At 38.1% G+C, this 16,494-nt stretch overlaps 2 protein-coding genes across 7 annotated transcripts in view; both read left to right on the top strand.

Annotated features, from left to right (window-relative positions):
* Nucleotides 1-4,191, top strand: part of LOC127437737 (protection of telomeres protein 1-like) — a 60,525-nt gene extending 56,334 nt beyond the window's left edge. For all 6 annotated transcript variants that reach the window (XM_051692859.1, XM_051692862.1, XM_051692863.1 and 3 more), the window contains 7 exons: nucleotides 61-217; nucleotides 1,345-1,532; nucleotides 2,097-2,232; nucleotides 2,618-2,700; nucleotides 3,057-3,151; nucleotides 3,462-3,567; nucleotides 3,706-4,191. In XM_051692859.1, the coding sequence (XP_051548819.1) occupies nucleotides 61-217; nucleotides 1,345-1,532; nucleotides 2,097-2,232; nucleotides 2,618-2,700; nucleotides 3,057-3,151; nucleotides 3,462-3,567; nucleotides 3,706-3,800 (860 nt within the window). In that variant the 3' untranslated portion in view covers nucleotides 3,801-4,191. The remainder of the gene's footprint in view (nucleotides 1-60; nucleotides 218-1,344; nucleotides 1,533-2,096; nucleotides 2,233-2,617; nucleotides 2,701-3,056; nucleotides 3,152-3,461; nucleotides 3,568-3,705) is intronic.
* A 681-nt stretch (nucleotides 4,192-4,872) lies between these two features.
* LOC127437740 (prosaposin receptor GPR37-like) lies at nucleotides 4,873-10,978 on the top strand. Its single transcript, XM_051692866.1, has 2 exons — nucleotides 4,873-6,178; nucleotides 9,433-10,978. The coding sequence occupies exons 1-2, from the start codon at nucleotides 5,255-5,257 to the stop codon at nucleotides 10,252-10,254; spliced, it is 1,746 nt and encodes a 581-aa protein (XP_051548826.1). The 5' UTR covers nucleotides 4,873-5,254; the 3' UTR covers nucleotides 10,255-10,978.
* The last annotated feature ends 5,516 nt before the right edge of the window (nucleotides 10,979-16,494 follow it).

The following is a 16,494-nucleotide window of genomic DNA, read 5'->3' on the forward strand; positions in this document are numbered from 1 at the left end:
AACTGTCTTTTCATGAGTGAAAATACTGATATTTTAACATGTCTATAATGTTGTGTTCAGTTCTGACGTGTGAGCACAGCTTTCAACGAGTCACACTCGCCCAAGTGAAAAGCTCTACACCCCCGCTGGTGTGTCATGTTCGTGCCCAGGTGAAGAAATACCAGCCACAGCAGCTGTATCAGTGCTTAAAGCTCTTCTGCTCAAAGTGTAAAACTATGTAAGTGTGACACTTACTGCACCTTCTGTCACCTCGCATTAGATGGACAAAATTTTTTATATTTATATTCAGTACTAATATGATTTAGAGTTGTAATGTACTAATTCCATCTTAAATTGAAAATGGGTCTCAATGGGGCATTTCTGTGTAATGATGTCTGATGTCCTTGATGATCTAGATTTGTTTACATGTTTTGTTTGCCACCTTGTGGCTATTCAAGTAAACAAAGCTTGCAAAAAAGTAAAGGAATAGTTTGACCAAAAATGATAATTCTCTTCTAATGTACTCACCCTTATTACATCTCAAACTCATATGACTTCCATTCTTGAACACAAAGTTATTTTGATGGAGATATGATATAAATATATCTGTAAAATGCAAGTCAGTGGGGTCCTAACTTGCAAGCACCAAAAAGGACATAAACGCAGCACAAAGGTAATCCATAAGACTCATGGTTTAACCAGGGGTTCAGGAATTGGCTGGTTAGCAGGTCCCTGTTAGCACCTGCTGGTAGATGCTGGACTTACACCACCCAATGGCAAATAGCAGGTTTCTCCATAGACAGCCATTCAAAAGTAGCCGTGGTTATTAAACCACTGGAGTAGTATGGATTACTTTTATGCTACCTTTGTGCTTTTTATGAGCTAAGAAGTTTTGGACCCCATTGACTTGCATTGTATGAATATATTCACATTATATCTCCATCAAAATCTCATTGTTTGTGTTCTGCAGAAGAAAGTAAGTCATATGAGTTTGGAACAGCATATTGGTGAGTTAATGTTAAGAACATTTCCATTTTTGGGTGAGCTATCCCTTTGAAGGGATACTTCATGCAAAAATACATCTCCCTCATGTTATTCCAAACCCATATGACAGCTTCTGTCACCTTTCACTTTCAATGTATCTTTTTTTTTTCCATACAATAAAAGTGAATGGTGACTGATCCTTTTGTGTTCAACAGAAGAAAGCCATACAGGTTTGGAACAACATGAGGGTGAGTAAATGAACACAATTTTCATTTTTGGGTGAACTATTCATTTTTAGATCTGAATTTCATATCTGCCAATGATGAAGTCTCCTACTTAAGTTCTAATAAATAAATGAACCTGCATTTTTGTGTGTAATAGGAGAGAGGTCCCTGATGACAGCACGATTGGTAAGCTTTTCCAGGAATCTGCGAGAGATGACCAACCTTGCCATGAGTTTTGGGCTGCCACTTCTTTAAGATCTACTGAAGCAGGCAGAATCATCTCGATGCATATATCTAGAGATATGGTGGGGGAAAGCACTCACACCCAGCTCATTTTCATCCAGGGTTAGTCTGACTGCAAAGAGAAGCACTTTTGTGTTTTTTAGCCAGATAACATTAGTTCTAAAAATATTGCTCTGTATATTAGCAGGGTACACATGAAAACTTGGAAATATCTGGAATTTTTAAAATTGTGATTTCCAGGCCTGGAGTAGTCATGGAAATTAATAACGTAGTAGCTTGAAAAAGTTATTTAAAAAGTCTAATATATATTGCATTGTTATCATACATTATTATTTTAATGATCATATATTCAATTCTTTATTCTGGGCCCAAATATTGATATTTGTGACAAATTAATCAACCCATTCGATTAAAACTTTTAATTGATTGACAGCCCTAGTTTTTGGTCTTATTTGGAGACATATGTACACTAATAGGTATAGTAATTTAAATCTATTAATTCCAATGATTGGTATTTGACATATGAAAAAAACACCCCAGAAATCTCTATTAAATGTCGTATAAAGTCATATAAAATATCTTATGGACAAATAAATCGATTAATTTTGTCAAGATATGTGGGAACCCTGTATTCGACAATGATAATGATCCGCTTTGTGTCTGCAGGAATAACTCTGGATGAGGTTTGCTTGTTGTCACGTGATTACAAAAACCTGGTTCCCGTGAGATCAGGGAATGGCAGAATGAACCTAATGGATCTCACAGCTCCCTTTCTGTTCTGTGGAGACAAAAGATATTATGGGTAAGATGACAGGGCTAACTACTTCAACAAACCTCCAGAGACTTTGTCAAGTGTACACATCATGTATCTGCCATTTCCCCACAGAGAAATAATAAAATCAATTCTATATATAGTTCAAATCAAATCCCTTTATTGTCACTCAACCATATACACAAGTGCAACAGTGGATGAAAGTCTTGGGTGCAGTTCCAAGCAACATAGCAGTGACAATTACAATAAACATCTGATTTACACACAACACAGTTTACACATCTTGTTACAAAACACAACATACAATATACACCTAATAATATACAGTATACACAGAATAAGAAGACTGTATACAATAAAAATACACTGTACTGTACTGTTGACATACAGTATATTGTTTGTGTGTTTGTCTCAGGTGTAAACACTGCTCTGAGAACACATTCGAAAACCCTGTGTTTACTGGAGTGGAGAACTGGGATGAACAGAGAATTGCAGAAGGTACTATGTCACCAGTAGGTTACGGAGCTCATGGCTCATGTGACTGTACCCAAGCATCTTGGGTAGAATCACACACGCAGGTCAGATGGACAGGGTTTGGAATTTAGGGTTTTAGATCAGGCTGATTTTATATTCCATTTTATATTCCATCCATCCATCCACCACAACCACCACCATTGTGTCCTTGAGCAAGGCACTTAACTCCAGGTTGCTCCAGGGGGATTGTCCCTGTAATAAGGGCACTGTAAGTTGCTTTGGATAAAAGCGTCTGCCAAATGCATAAATGTAAATGTAAACTTCTGACTTCAACTGTATATAGATATTATATTAGGCTCGTCTGTGTCTCCGTTATACAGCTCTTGGAGTTCAGCTGATGCAGTACGGATTATTAGTCCAATTTGAACTAGAGGACCAGACTGACACTTTGGAGGCTCTGCTGTGGGAGAACTCAGTGAGTCAAAATACTATATTATAAGTGACATTTAAATTAAAGGGGCTTGAAAAACATTGTGATATTTGTGTCTCATGTATAAAATTAATTTTTGTCTTAGATAAACTGTTGTTAAATGATAGTGATTTTTATTAATATCATTATTATTATTTCTAATTAACATTTTAATACGGTGTGTGCTAGTTTGTCAAAAGGGTAATAACACCTGCCTGATCAGTAGATAGTGCTGTTTTCCCTTTTTTTTTTTTTTTTTTTTTTTTTTTTTTAATAGACTTTAGTGTCAGTCCCATGTTTGGCTCATTCTTTGTAGGAGAGATTTTTCCATGTTTCTGCTGTTGACACTTCAGCCAGTCAAGATTTGCAGGACAAGGTTCAGACCATCATGGACACACTTCAACCACCAGGAAGCCGTATGGGTAAACAGTTCACTTCCTTGAATTTTCTGTTTTTAGCAGTTGTATCTATACTTTTTCAACCCTTTTGTCAAATACTGTATGTTGCATATTGATAATGATGATAATGTTGAACCTTTTCTTCCTCTACTGTTTTTGTAGAAGAACGTCCATGGCTGGATCTTTGTCTGTCTGCCTACACTGTACAAGACAAAGTTTGCTACCAGATCACAAACACAGTAACAAGAGAAGACTGAGTTAACTTGTGTGGACATTTTACATTTAACGAAATCATAGAAGGACACCTACAATGGCACAGTGATATCTCTAACAAGAAAAAAAAAAAAAGGAGAGTTGCCAGAAATTTCAGAAATGTTTTGTGAAGAAATGTAAATACATGTTTTATGGTCAAAAACCTAATCCCTAAATTCATAGCAAAAGTGTATGTCTATTTATAAGATAGCTCTTCAGTATTTCCTCTCTTGTTCTTCAGAGTTCACACGGTGATGTTATACCTGGAAAAATCAGGGACTTTTACAATTGTGATTTCCAGGCCTGGGAAAGGTCATGGATATTAACAAAACCTTAAAAATGAATGGAAATGTCCATACATATTTATAGTTATGCAAAGCTCTAAATAAATTTAACAGCCAGAAATATCTCATTGTGAGTGCAGTCTAAAAATAGATTTATAAAAATCCTCATCTAGTGATCACAAATGTCTGGAAAACTCATGTAGGTTAATTGGTCAAAAAGTGTGGGAATCATGTTTTTAGCTTATAATTCAGGAAACTCTGAGCTTGGACCGAACCAGGGTCAGCAATTAATCAGGGCTCAGGGCAAAAATGACCCTTAAATAATAATAATAAATAAATAAAAAATAGGGGTATAAAAAGGCCCTCATATTATGGAATGTCCAGAATAAAGGAATTAATTTAGGGGGTCCCTAATGAATTACTCTATTTAGCTCTATATTGCATAAATTAGAGTTGATGTTGATTGTATTACTTCTTACCCATAAAATTCATTCTCAATCTAGTTATTCACTTAAAAAATATATGTTAGCCGACTGATTAAATATTTTACCTAAAAGGATGACACTTTTTTGGGGGGGGGAAAAAAAAAAAAAAAAAAAAAGATTGAGGTATAAATGCCCCTGAAAAATCCAATTTAAAATCAAATATTGCAAATAATATACTATACATCTGGTTTGATGCTCGAAACAAACTGCAGTTCTGTTTCAGTCCGCTAGGCGGCGCATTTCACTGTAATGAATCGTTCAGAGCGGCGCCTCCCTGTCACAGGTTCACAGGGCTGCATCAGGAGCTCGCGGGCGGACATGGACGGCACTCAAGGACTTTCACTGTATCGAGATGCTGGATACGCTTGGCCTTGACATGTTTTTTTATTTTTCCAGTGATACGAAGTGCTTGGAAATGTGTTCAAGGGCGGAAACTAGTTTTGTATTGTTATTTCAACTAATTCGGTTAAAACACCAAACATCTGTGTGAACAACTGTCAGCATTTACACATTCTGATTTTCTCACAATTCTGTTGTACAAATACTATTCCAGGGATTGTAAAATGGAAACAAAAAATCTAATATTAGCGACTGGGACGAAGCTTGACATTTTTTGTACAACTTTTCCCTAATATTATTGGATATACTGGATTTTGGATATTTTCGAGTATTTTCTGTGGGCAAAACACAATGGAAATACAACTTTTGAGCTTGTTTTGCTTGCTGGCGTGTTGCGAACTTTCAGTTTTTATAAATAGTCATAACAGGACTGAAATCTCGACAAAAAACAATTATTTTACGCAAAAAGTGCGGGAAATAAGCCGGGAGAGACGTGTACTTAATAATAACATTTATTACAAAACAGTTAAAGAGGAAAAACAATCTACAGGTGTGACTTCATCGCCCGGAACTACAACATTGATAAAAACGATTCATTTATTGACCCATTACGAGTCAGTGAACTTGAGCGATGCCAGAAGCGGACATAATCGACGACTATCGAGACAGAACGACAGATTTCGCAAAATTGACAAATATAGCCATTTTCAGTCAATATTGAGACAAACAGATAACGAAAGTTGTATAAAAGTTGGCCATCACAGACAGAGAAGAGAGGCTGTTAACAAGAACGAAAGGAATCAAACCAATGAGTCGTCAGTAGATGCACGTGAACTGGAATCATTACCGAAGCCTGAAGCGCAGATCCAGCCTACAGACATTCCCATTGATTCCTCAAGCATCCCTAAATGGGACACCTCGCCTGGAGAAGACTATGAGGAGCTCTTCACCTCGTTCATTCCCTTTAATGCCCGATCAAGAACCCCAGGGGTCAGGAATCCGTTTTACCCAGTGACGAGTGAATCTTACGGTGCATATGCTGTCACGTGCATCTCCATCATCCTTTTCACTGTGGGCATTATTGGGAATATAGCAATCATGTGCATAGTGTGCCACAATTACTACATGAGAAGCATTTCAAACTCCTTACTGGCCAATCTTGCCCTGTGGGATTTTGTCATCCTCTTTTTCTGCTTGCCACTTGTTATATTCCATGAACTCACTCAGGATTGGCTCCTTGGGGAATTCACCTGTAAAATCATTCCCTATATTGAGGTAAACATACTGGATTCAAAGAACTGTGGTTGGTTACATTGTTTGAAATATAGTGATTTTGATACTGCTGTCTGATATTCCTTTTCAAATATTAATACATGGCATATGTTCTAGACTACATATATCATATGTTATCCATTAACTAGTTCTTTACATAAACAACTAGAATTGAAAGTTTAAAGGAATAGCCACAATATGTCAAAAGCTAAAACAATTCTTGAATAATAGCCTATAGGAGATCTGTGAGGATAAGTCTGATATAATGTAACTTGACTTTAAAGGGATGGGTCACCCAAAAATGAAAATTCATCATCTTTTTATTATTATTATTATTATTTATTTATTTTTTAGAAGAAAATTTCAGCTCTGTAGGTCCATTCAAGGCGACTTAATGGTGACCAGAACTTTGAAGCTCCAAAAAGCAGATAAAGGCAGCCTAAAAGTAATTCATACTACTCCGGTTTTTAAATACATGCCTTCTGAAGCCGTAATGATAGGTCTGGGTGAGAAACAAATCAATATTGAAGTGCCTTTTTTTTTTCTTTTCTTTTTTTTTTTTTTTTACTATAAATTCTCCCTGCCAAGTAGGTGGCAATATGCACAAAGAATGCAAATCGCCAAAAACAAAAAAGAATGTGAAACTGGAAATTTATAGTAAAAAAGGACTTAAATATTGATCTGATTCTCACCCACACCTATCATATCACTTCAGAAGACATGGATTTAACCTCTGGAGTCTTATGGATTATTTTCTATGCTGCCTTCATATGCTTTTTGGAGCTTCAAAGTTCTGGCCTTCTTTCACTTGCTTTGAATGGACCTACTTAGATGAGACATTCTTTCAAAAATCTTCATTTGCGTTCTGCAGAAGAAAGGTCACACACATCTGGTATGTGAATAAATTGACAGAATTAAAAAAAATTGGGTGAACTATCCCTTTAATATAGCCTTTTTGAATGTATGCATCTTAGAGATATAGATAGCCAGGATTCCCACAATTCATGTTACAGTATTTGTGTAGGTCAGGTTACACACAGGTTACTCTACTCATAGACATTTTTTCTTGTTTTGTCTCCCTCACTTATATAATGTAAGGGGGAAGTGTCTCTGGAGAGACACAAAGAGATAGTGATGATGCCCTGGGGTAGAATTCAGATTGTATCATGTATTTCTGAGGAACTGTCCTGATTGGTGCCATAGCTGCGGCTTTAATCTTCTGACACTAGTGAGCCCCAGCCTACACTCTTGATTCAAAACAGCCCACTACCATGATGTTTCAACATGACAATGAAGTCTGTGGACTTAAATGGTTAGGCCATGCTGTTCATGTACAACCTAGTTCTGAAGATTGAATTTCATGGTTCTTTCACAGCAAAAAGGGATCTCTGGTAGGGAGCTTTAGAATACAGTTCCCTTGGATTTCTACAAGAGTTTGTGCACTTGTAGTCCCTGTTTAACAGAAACTTTGCTTTCCTAAAGTAGTATGACTTACTTTCTTCTGCCGAACACAAAGGAAGGGGAAAAAATAAAGAGGTGTTTTTTTTTTTTTCATATAATATAAGTCAATGGGATACAACATTTGCAAGCTCCAAAAAGGACATAAAGGCAGCATAAAAGTAATCCAGTTGACTCCAGTGGTTTAATTCACGTCTTCTGAAGGATATGATGGCTTTGAGTGAGAATCAAACCAAAAATTTAGTCCACGGTCTCCATGGTGAATTCATGAGAGAAGCTCGTTCACACACTTGACACATGCGCAGAGCGCTGTACACAGACTAGACAGTGCTGGCATGTTAGAGGTTTTCATTCCGAGTTGGGCTACTTTGAACATGCAGATGCGAGGAAAAATGAATAAGTTTGAGTTTTTTGTTGATAATTTTACAATTTAGAGCAGTCGCCTAAAGGTTAATGATAAACACTAGAAACTGAAAATGCAACATCTCGATGATGTATATACCAGGATTGAGTACCTGGCAACCACGTGCAGCATCAAAGCATTTAATTACTGAAGCATGCAGTTTGTTCCAACTGGCCTGGATGTGAAGATTAATAATGAATAAGGTCTTACATTTTGATTTGCTTCTCACCCAAAGCAATCGTATCTCTTTAGAAGACATGGATTAAACCACTAGTGTCATATGGATTACTTTTATGCTACCTTTATGTCCTTTTTGGGGCTTAACATTTTTGGATCTCATTAACTTGAATTGTATATTCAAAAACAGCTCATATATTCTACATAATGTCTTTGTTTGTGTTCCACAGAAGAAAGTAAGTCATACGAGTGGCATGAGGGTGAGTAAATGATGAGAGAATTATCATTTTGGGGTGAAATATCCTTCTAAGGCAAGGAAAGTAATTGATTTTTATTGTTTAATTTCTGACAGAATTTCTGAAATTAACTTAATCATTAAAATAATTTGCTGACAATTCTGACGTTTTATATTGATTTTGTTAGGCCACAATCAATATACTGTACATTGTCATCGTCATCAGTAGGCTTATATTTGCCATGACCGAATCACTTTAAGTAAATGTTCTAAAGACCCCATGAAATTAAAACTGGAGTTATGTGGCTTCAAGTCCATGTCTATTAGCTTTGAGGCCATATATATAGTTGTGTACTCTTGTAAGTTGGCAAAATAGATGCTTTTCCACCATCTGTACCAATCCAGGCTTCTTGACATGGGACTGACAGAACAAGTGACCAAGCGTGAGTCACCACATACAAAAGGCATTCCACCAGCATGATTTACAGTGGTACGGTAAACTGTGCTGAGAAATCTGGTCTGGGAACAGTTTGTAATCATAACGTACTGAACCGAACTCAAGTGGAAGTACTACTGGAATCGTTCGGCCTGATGGTGGAAAAGTGACCAATTAATTTTTAGCAGATATACACATTTAAAATGGCAGTCTCTCTCTTCTGGGAAAATGGACCAAAATAATTATGATCTCTCTTGTTTGCGGATGCACATAACATCTTTTTGTCTAATAAAATGCTCGCTAGAATCAGTGTGTCCCTCCTCAAAACCATCAGCTACCAATTATCAATAGCAAGCAGCACCTCAAAGTCCATGGCTGTGACATACACTAACAACAAGCTTTTCGATTTGCCTTACCCCAGCTTCCTGTTTCAAAAGGAAATGCATCAACACAGGAAAGCTGTTCTTGGCAAGCCATTTAATGGGCTCTTTAATCATTTTTCTACACTTTTTAATGACCAAACTTCTTTACATGCTTTTACTTCACAGGTGGCTTCTTTGGGAGTGACTACATTCACGCTTTGTGCATTGTGCATTGACCGTTTCCGTGCAGCGAGCAACATCCCGATGTACTACGAGATGATTGAGAACTGTGCTTCTACTGCAGCCAAGTTAACGGTGATCTGGCTCGGTGCTCTGCTCCTGGCCCTGCCCGAGCTCCTCATCCGGCAACTGGTGAAAGAGGAGCGTGAGCCTCCGGAGGCGACACCCTGCGAGCATTGTGTAGTCCAAATTTCCACGGCGCTCCCGGACACGCTCTACGTTCTTGGACTCACCTACAACAGTGCTCGCCTCTGGTGGTACTTTGGCTGCTACTTCTGCTTGCCCACCATCTTCACCATCATCAGCTCGGTGGTGACTGCTCACAAGATCCGCAAGGCCGAGCACGCCAGCATCCGTGGCAACCGCAAGCAGATCCAACTGGAGAGCCAAATGAACTGCATTGTTGTAGCTCTAGCCATCCTGTATGGCTTTTGCGTCATTCCGGAGAACATCAGCAACATCGTATCGGTGTACATGGCAACAGGTGTGCCACGTCGCACACTGGATATCCTGCATCTGGTAAGTCAGATGATGATGTTCTGCAAGTCGGCAGTTACACCTATGCTGCTTTTGGTACTTTGTCGTCCTTTTAGTAAAGCCTTCCTGGATTGTTGCTGCTGTTGCTTTGAAGAGTGCGGCCCACCAAAATCCTCCACGGCCACCAGCAATGACAACGATCAGGACGGCACCACTGACCTGGAGCTTTCACCCTACAGCACCATCCACAGGGAAACATCTACCTTCCCAAGAGCAGGAACGCACTGCTAAGGTTGCACCTTACCTAAGGGATACACATTACCCTTGCAGGGTACATTACCAAGGGCTCAGATTTACTGAATAAACCAATCGAGAAAAGTCATTTTTCTGGATGCACAATTTTTAGATTTATGCGCGGCCCTTGTTTTAATACTGCCTAATGTTAGGCTGTGTTTTGAAGATGATGTCGGAAACTGAGCATTTTACCTTGTGAAAATACAGTAGGGACAAAGAGCCACGTTTATTACAGGACAGATTGTCTTTGAGATGCAACTTCCATATTGCTGTTTACAATGAAAAAACGTGAGTATTGTGTACTGTAGTTTGTTGGAAGATTATAGGAAGTCTAGAAGGATTATGAATTAACTCGCATGCATATGTAATATTTGCACATTTTTCTTACCCCTATATTTTTCAGTCGTAAAGGAATAGTTCACCCAATAATATACAGTACTAGCCCTCATGATGGTTAAAACCTGTACTACTTTTTACTTCCGTAGAACATAAAAGGAGTGTCACAGAATGATTACCCAAGCTGCTCTTTTCCATACAACGAAGGTACAGTAGACAGTGATCAGTGGCTGTCAAGCTCCAAAAGCAACATATGTTTAATGAAAGTAGTACATGCAACTTATACGTTAGACTCCAAGTCTTTTCTAAAGCCATACGATAGCTATGAAATAGTTCTATTTTTATCCCATATGCACTTACACATTTTCAAAATTGTCAAACATCATTGGGGTTGGGTGGGGGTTGGGGTGGGGGGGGGGGCGTAGATTGATCTTTACGGGTTGTCTCTTCATCTGAACGGGATGGGGGGCTGTGGATGAGAAGGGGGCGTCCCTGTTGATCATCTTGCCAACGGACCGGGAGGTGGTCGGAAGTTTCTGCAGGGTAGACAGAAGGAAAACTAGGGGGTCAATGCCCCCCCCCAGTCCCCCCTTTAGTCCGAGCCATGGCGTGTTGTATGCACCATGCTTGAATCTGAAAAACAGCAGTTTGGACATTCTGCAATACATCCTACTCTAATGTTCAACGCAAGTAAGAAAATCCTATGGGTTTCTAATGACATGCATGAATAATGACGTAATGTTCATTTTTGGGTGACGTATTCCTTTTATTTGGCCATCTTTTAAGTATTTTTTCAAATCTGTTTCTGTGTATTATGGAAGGTAATATATAGAAAATGGATGTTCGTAGTTTGTTGCAGTGTTATAGAAACTGGCGATTCTTCTGAATCGGAATTTAAAAGTAAGCCCTGCTCCCTTGCTATGTAAGTCTTAAATTCCCTCTGTATTTGCTAGCTGAAAAAAACTTGTAAAATGGTCTTGAGCTGTTGTTTTATTCAAGATATGTCACATTAATAAAAAACGAAACCTGAAAGGTTAAAGCTTAACAGCATAAGATACATTTCTTGCAGACGTCTGGAGAATGTACCAAACATTTTTGGACAAAGAAAACTCTAGGGTCATCAACTGTAATTGGGGTTAGTGTTTTTAAATGTTGAGTTTTATTGGCATTTGACCTGATTATGTGATTTAGTAAATGGAAGAATCCACATTTTGATGCTTTGTGGTTTGTGCTAGAGACCTTTTTAGACCAAAACCAAACAGTTTTTTCCCCAATGGCAGTTTCAGTAACGGTGAAGGTGTTTGTTATCAGGCCTGCAAGTCATCAATGCCATACAGTACTCTCCTAGCACACAGAGGCTATTGTCTAAGGATGTGGTCAGTTCAATATAAGGCATTCAGCAGCAGGATCTATGACATCACGGACAGAAATGTGGAATGGCTTGGGAGTGTGGGGAAAGAAGTATGAAGCCAGTTTGGCTTAACAGGAAAGCTGTTGCTTATAGGCAGGTCCAGACTAAATCTGCAGATATTTTTTCTCTCATATTTTCTATGCTGATTTTGTATTATGTCTAGATATTATGGAACTCATTGCAATGGAAATCAAGTGTCCCAACATTTGACTCAATTAGTTTATGAAATGTTCATTGCCATTCAGGGAGGGAGATTTTGACCACGTGCCAAACCTGACATTGGTACTCAATGATTATAAAGCAAGCAACTTTTAATGACATTCACATCATTTTCTCCATCTTTGAATAGTTTCCATTTGTTTCTTGCTTGGCCTTGATGACCTAATTAAAATACATTCATATCATAAAAAGATTAGGTTGTATTTTATTTTAAGGCTCTCTGAGAGTGTTCACTAACATTCTCATACATATTTAAGTAGATTGCATCATTCAGACCCACACTTCTGTCTAATAAATGATTCATAGGAACCAATGAACAGTCACTCTTTTGAACACCATATTAATATTTCATGAATGATGAGATCTTCGTGCCAATCCACTACACAGTTCAGACATTGTTGGGATGCTGCAAGGACTTCATTCATTCATGTTTGTCTCTGATTATCGCTGGTGTTGGTTTTTCTCTTTTTCTCCTCTACCATTTTTGTTCATTTTTTATTACTTGCTTGGGTAATTTATTTCTTATGCCAAAAGCAAGATTTGCTTGTGGAGTTTGTTAATGTATTAGGGTGCAAAATTATGTAGCTCTTTAGAGGACAGGGAGGGAATATATTTTCTGAAATGTTTTGCGTTCATTTGCAATAGCTTAATCAACTATGGTATTTTTTAGTATAACCACCCTAACTACAAAATGTAGTATGATTTTACTACAGTAACCATATTTTACCATTGAATTTGTAGTAAAACCATAGGAAAGCCAAAAGAGTGGTAATAAAAATCATGGTTACAGTTATGTAGTATACAATGGCTATTCTGAAAAGAAACAGTTTTAGGTGTTTGGACAGCGATGGTACCCATACTTCTAATGGCTGTCTGCTTTTATTAATTGGATCCATCTGATTCAGTGGATGTCATCCATTGAAAAGAAAGGCTTTGTTGTCCTGTTTTTCCCTTTGTGAAATTGTTCCTCATTTCTAGGTCACTGCCTGTGATGGACACTTGAATGCATTAATGAGCACACTGTGAACACTTCCTTGTGTGTAAACGGGTCTTGTCTTTGTCACAGACTGTATACACTGTTTGTGCCCCCCTCCTAAAATGCACTATGATGTGGAATTATTGCTGGCAGTGCCAAATCAACCTTCAAGTTTGCTTAAACTTACTTCAAAGGTCTCCTGTTAAAGCCTATTTAAGGCATTCTGACATTCACATAGCAGAGCACCCCTCATTCCCTCCTACCCTTGGAATATGACCTTCACCCTTGGTGAAATAGTCACAATTCGTCTCTTATGTCAGCTTTACATTCTCTTATACATTATATAGGGACAGACCTTTTTAATGCCACTTAAATTTTTCTTCAGAGTCATAAAAATTTAAAATGAGCAAACTCCAAAGGAAATACATTTGATATACAAAATACATCTCTTATGGAGAGTAAAAATTGCAATGATAACCCTGAAGAACAATAATGCCCCAAACCTGTGGAATTGTGCCCTATCAACATGACAGTCAACAGAATGACCTTTTCTCACTAGATGTAAAAAAGAATGTCCCATTAATGGATTAATTTAATTCTCATTTTTGCAGTGATTTTAGCAAATGCTTTAATTAAAACACTCTTAATATTGAAAGGGACCAGTATTTTAAATATGCTCCTTAATGATTCTTAATGGATGTTTCTTAATATCTGTTCACATGCATCTACATTTAGAGTTATTTGGAAGGACCCAAAAACCAAAGATACTGTAATTACTGGTGTACTTTAATATTAATGTGCCAAATTTTAATAATCAAACATTACACAATTTTTCAGGAATACAATATTACAGGCGTGACATCAAAGGTAAAGCATTTATCCAAAACTTTGCATTTAAATTGTATTATCTAGCCAGAATCCCAGACTTGTGCAATTGAAATCCAAGCAATAGGAATGATTGTGTTCCTGTAGCTTTATTAAACCACTTCCACTACTAATGTAACAAGCATGGTGCTATCAATATCTAATAAATCACCCCTCCCACAAATTAAAGGAATAGTTTACCCAAAAATAAAAATTCTCTCATGATTTACTCACCCTCATGCCATCCCAAATGTGTATTACTTTCTTTTGCAGAACACAAAGATTTTAGAAGAATATTTCAGCTCTGGAGGTCCATTCAATGCAAGTGAATGGTGACCAGGCCTTTAAAGCTCCAAAAATGAGATGAAGTCAGCATGAAGGTAATCCATACAACTCCAGTGGTTTAATCAATGTCTTCTGAAGAGATCCAGTTGGTTTTGGGTGAGAACAGACTAAAATAAAACTCCTTTTTCACATCTTGCCGTTGCAGTCTTTAGGCATGATCATGATTTAAAGCTTGATTACACTTCCTAATGCTTGATGCATGTGCAGGGCGATTGATGGCGCTAGTAAGTTTAATCAAGCTTGAAATTATGATCGCCAAGGAGACTGCTTTCAAGATTTATAGTGAAAAAGGAGTTACATTTTGGTCTTATGGATACTGTTTATGCTGACTTTTTTGAGCTTCAAAGGCCTGATCACCATTCAGTTGCATTGTATGGATCTTCAGAGCTTTTGTGTTCTGCAGAAAAAAGAAAGTCATACACACCTTGGATGGCATGAGGGTGGGTAAATGAGAGAATTTTAATTTTTGGGTGAACTAACCCTTTAATTAATAATAAATCTCTCGTAAATTAATCTTTCACCTTAATGCATTTTGCCTAAAAATGAAGATTTTCCTCTCCTCATTTGCAGTTCAGCATCAAGCCCATAACTCAAGTCTTTTAAACCTAAATTGAATAAAGAATTTTCAAAGCATATATGATCTTATCGGAAAAAATAAGAGCACACTTCAAACTTGTGGCATATGCCTACATAAAAGGCTACGTTATGGCAAGTGTTACCTGCTAAAAGCATTGTGGCCCACAGGACTGAACATGCACCTTGAGTAGATGTTAATCAGTAGCCTATTATAATCAGAATTAGAATCAGAATGAGCTTTATTGCCAAGTATGCTTACACACACAAGGGATTTGTCATGGTGACAGAAGCTTCCAGTGCAAAGAGAATGCAGCGTATACATACAAATATATACATTGAAACTTACATACATATAGTGACAAAAAAATTATAAAAACAGAAAAAAAAAGAGAAATATACAATAGCACAACAATGTTGTTAGAATATGTTATATACAGATATACAGTTATGTGCAGGTGATGTAATGTATTGAAGAAGTAATTTTTTATAATAATTTTATAATTATATTTATTTATCACACATTATACATTTGCACATATACAGTGAAATTCTTTTTTTCACATATCCCAGCTAAGCTGGGGTCAGAGTGTAGGGTCAGCCATGATACGGTGCCCCTGGAGGAGATAGGGTCAAGGGCCTTGCTCAAGGGCCCAACAGTGGCATCTTGGCGGTGCTGGGGCTTGAACCCCCAACCTTCTGATCAGTAACCCAGAGCCTTAACCGCTGAGCCACCAAAAACTAAAGTATTTTTGTGCAGTTTTAACTGTTCATGAGATGAATGGCCTGAGGGGAAAAAACTGTTCCTGTGCCTGGCTGTTCTAGTGCTCTGTAGCGCCGGCCAGAGGGCAACAGTTAGAAGAGGAAGTGTGCTGGTTGAATGGGCTCAAGAGTGATTTTACCAGCTCTTTTCGTCACTCTGGATGTGTACAGTCCTAACAGGGTGGGTAGGGGAGCACCAATAATCCTCTCAGCAGTCCGAACTATCCTTTTGAAGTCTTCTGATTTCTGACTTGGTAGCTGAAGTACAATCTCTGCTGGGCCTTTTTCAAAATGGAGTCAATGTGGGTCTCCCACTTCAGGTCCTGTGAGATGGTAGTGCCCAGGAGCCTGAATGACTTCACTGCTGCCACAGTGCTGTTTAGAATGGCGAGCCGGTTTTAATGTTGGGGTGTTCCTCCTAAAGTCCACTATCATCTCCACTGTTTTAAGCGTGTTCAGCTCCAGGTTGTTTTGACTGCACCAGACGGCCAGCTGTTCAACAAAGTGGATGAGGCCAATGACTGTAATGTCATCTGCGAACTTCAGGAGCTTAACAGAGAGGTCCTTGGCAGTGCAGTCATTTGTGTAGAGGGAGAAAAGTAGTTGGGAGAGCACACATCCCTGGGGGCACCAGTGCTGATTGTACATATGCTGGAGGTGAAATTCACCATTCTCACTAGCTGCTGCCTGTCTGTCAGAAAGCTGGTGATCCACTGACAAATAGAGCTGGGAACAGAGAGCTGGGTTAATT

Source organism: Myxocyprinus asiaticus, chromosome 48 (genome assembly GCF_019703515.2).
Source record: "Myxocyprinus asiaticus isolate MX2 ecotype Aquarium Trade chromosome 48, UBuf_Myxa_2, whole genome shotgun sequence".
Lineage (NCBI taxonomy): Eukaryota > Metazoa > Chordata > Actinopteri > Cypriniformes > Catostomidae > Myxocyprinus > Myxocyprinus asiaticus.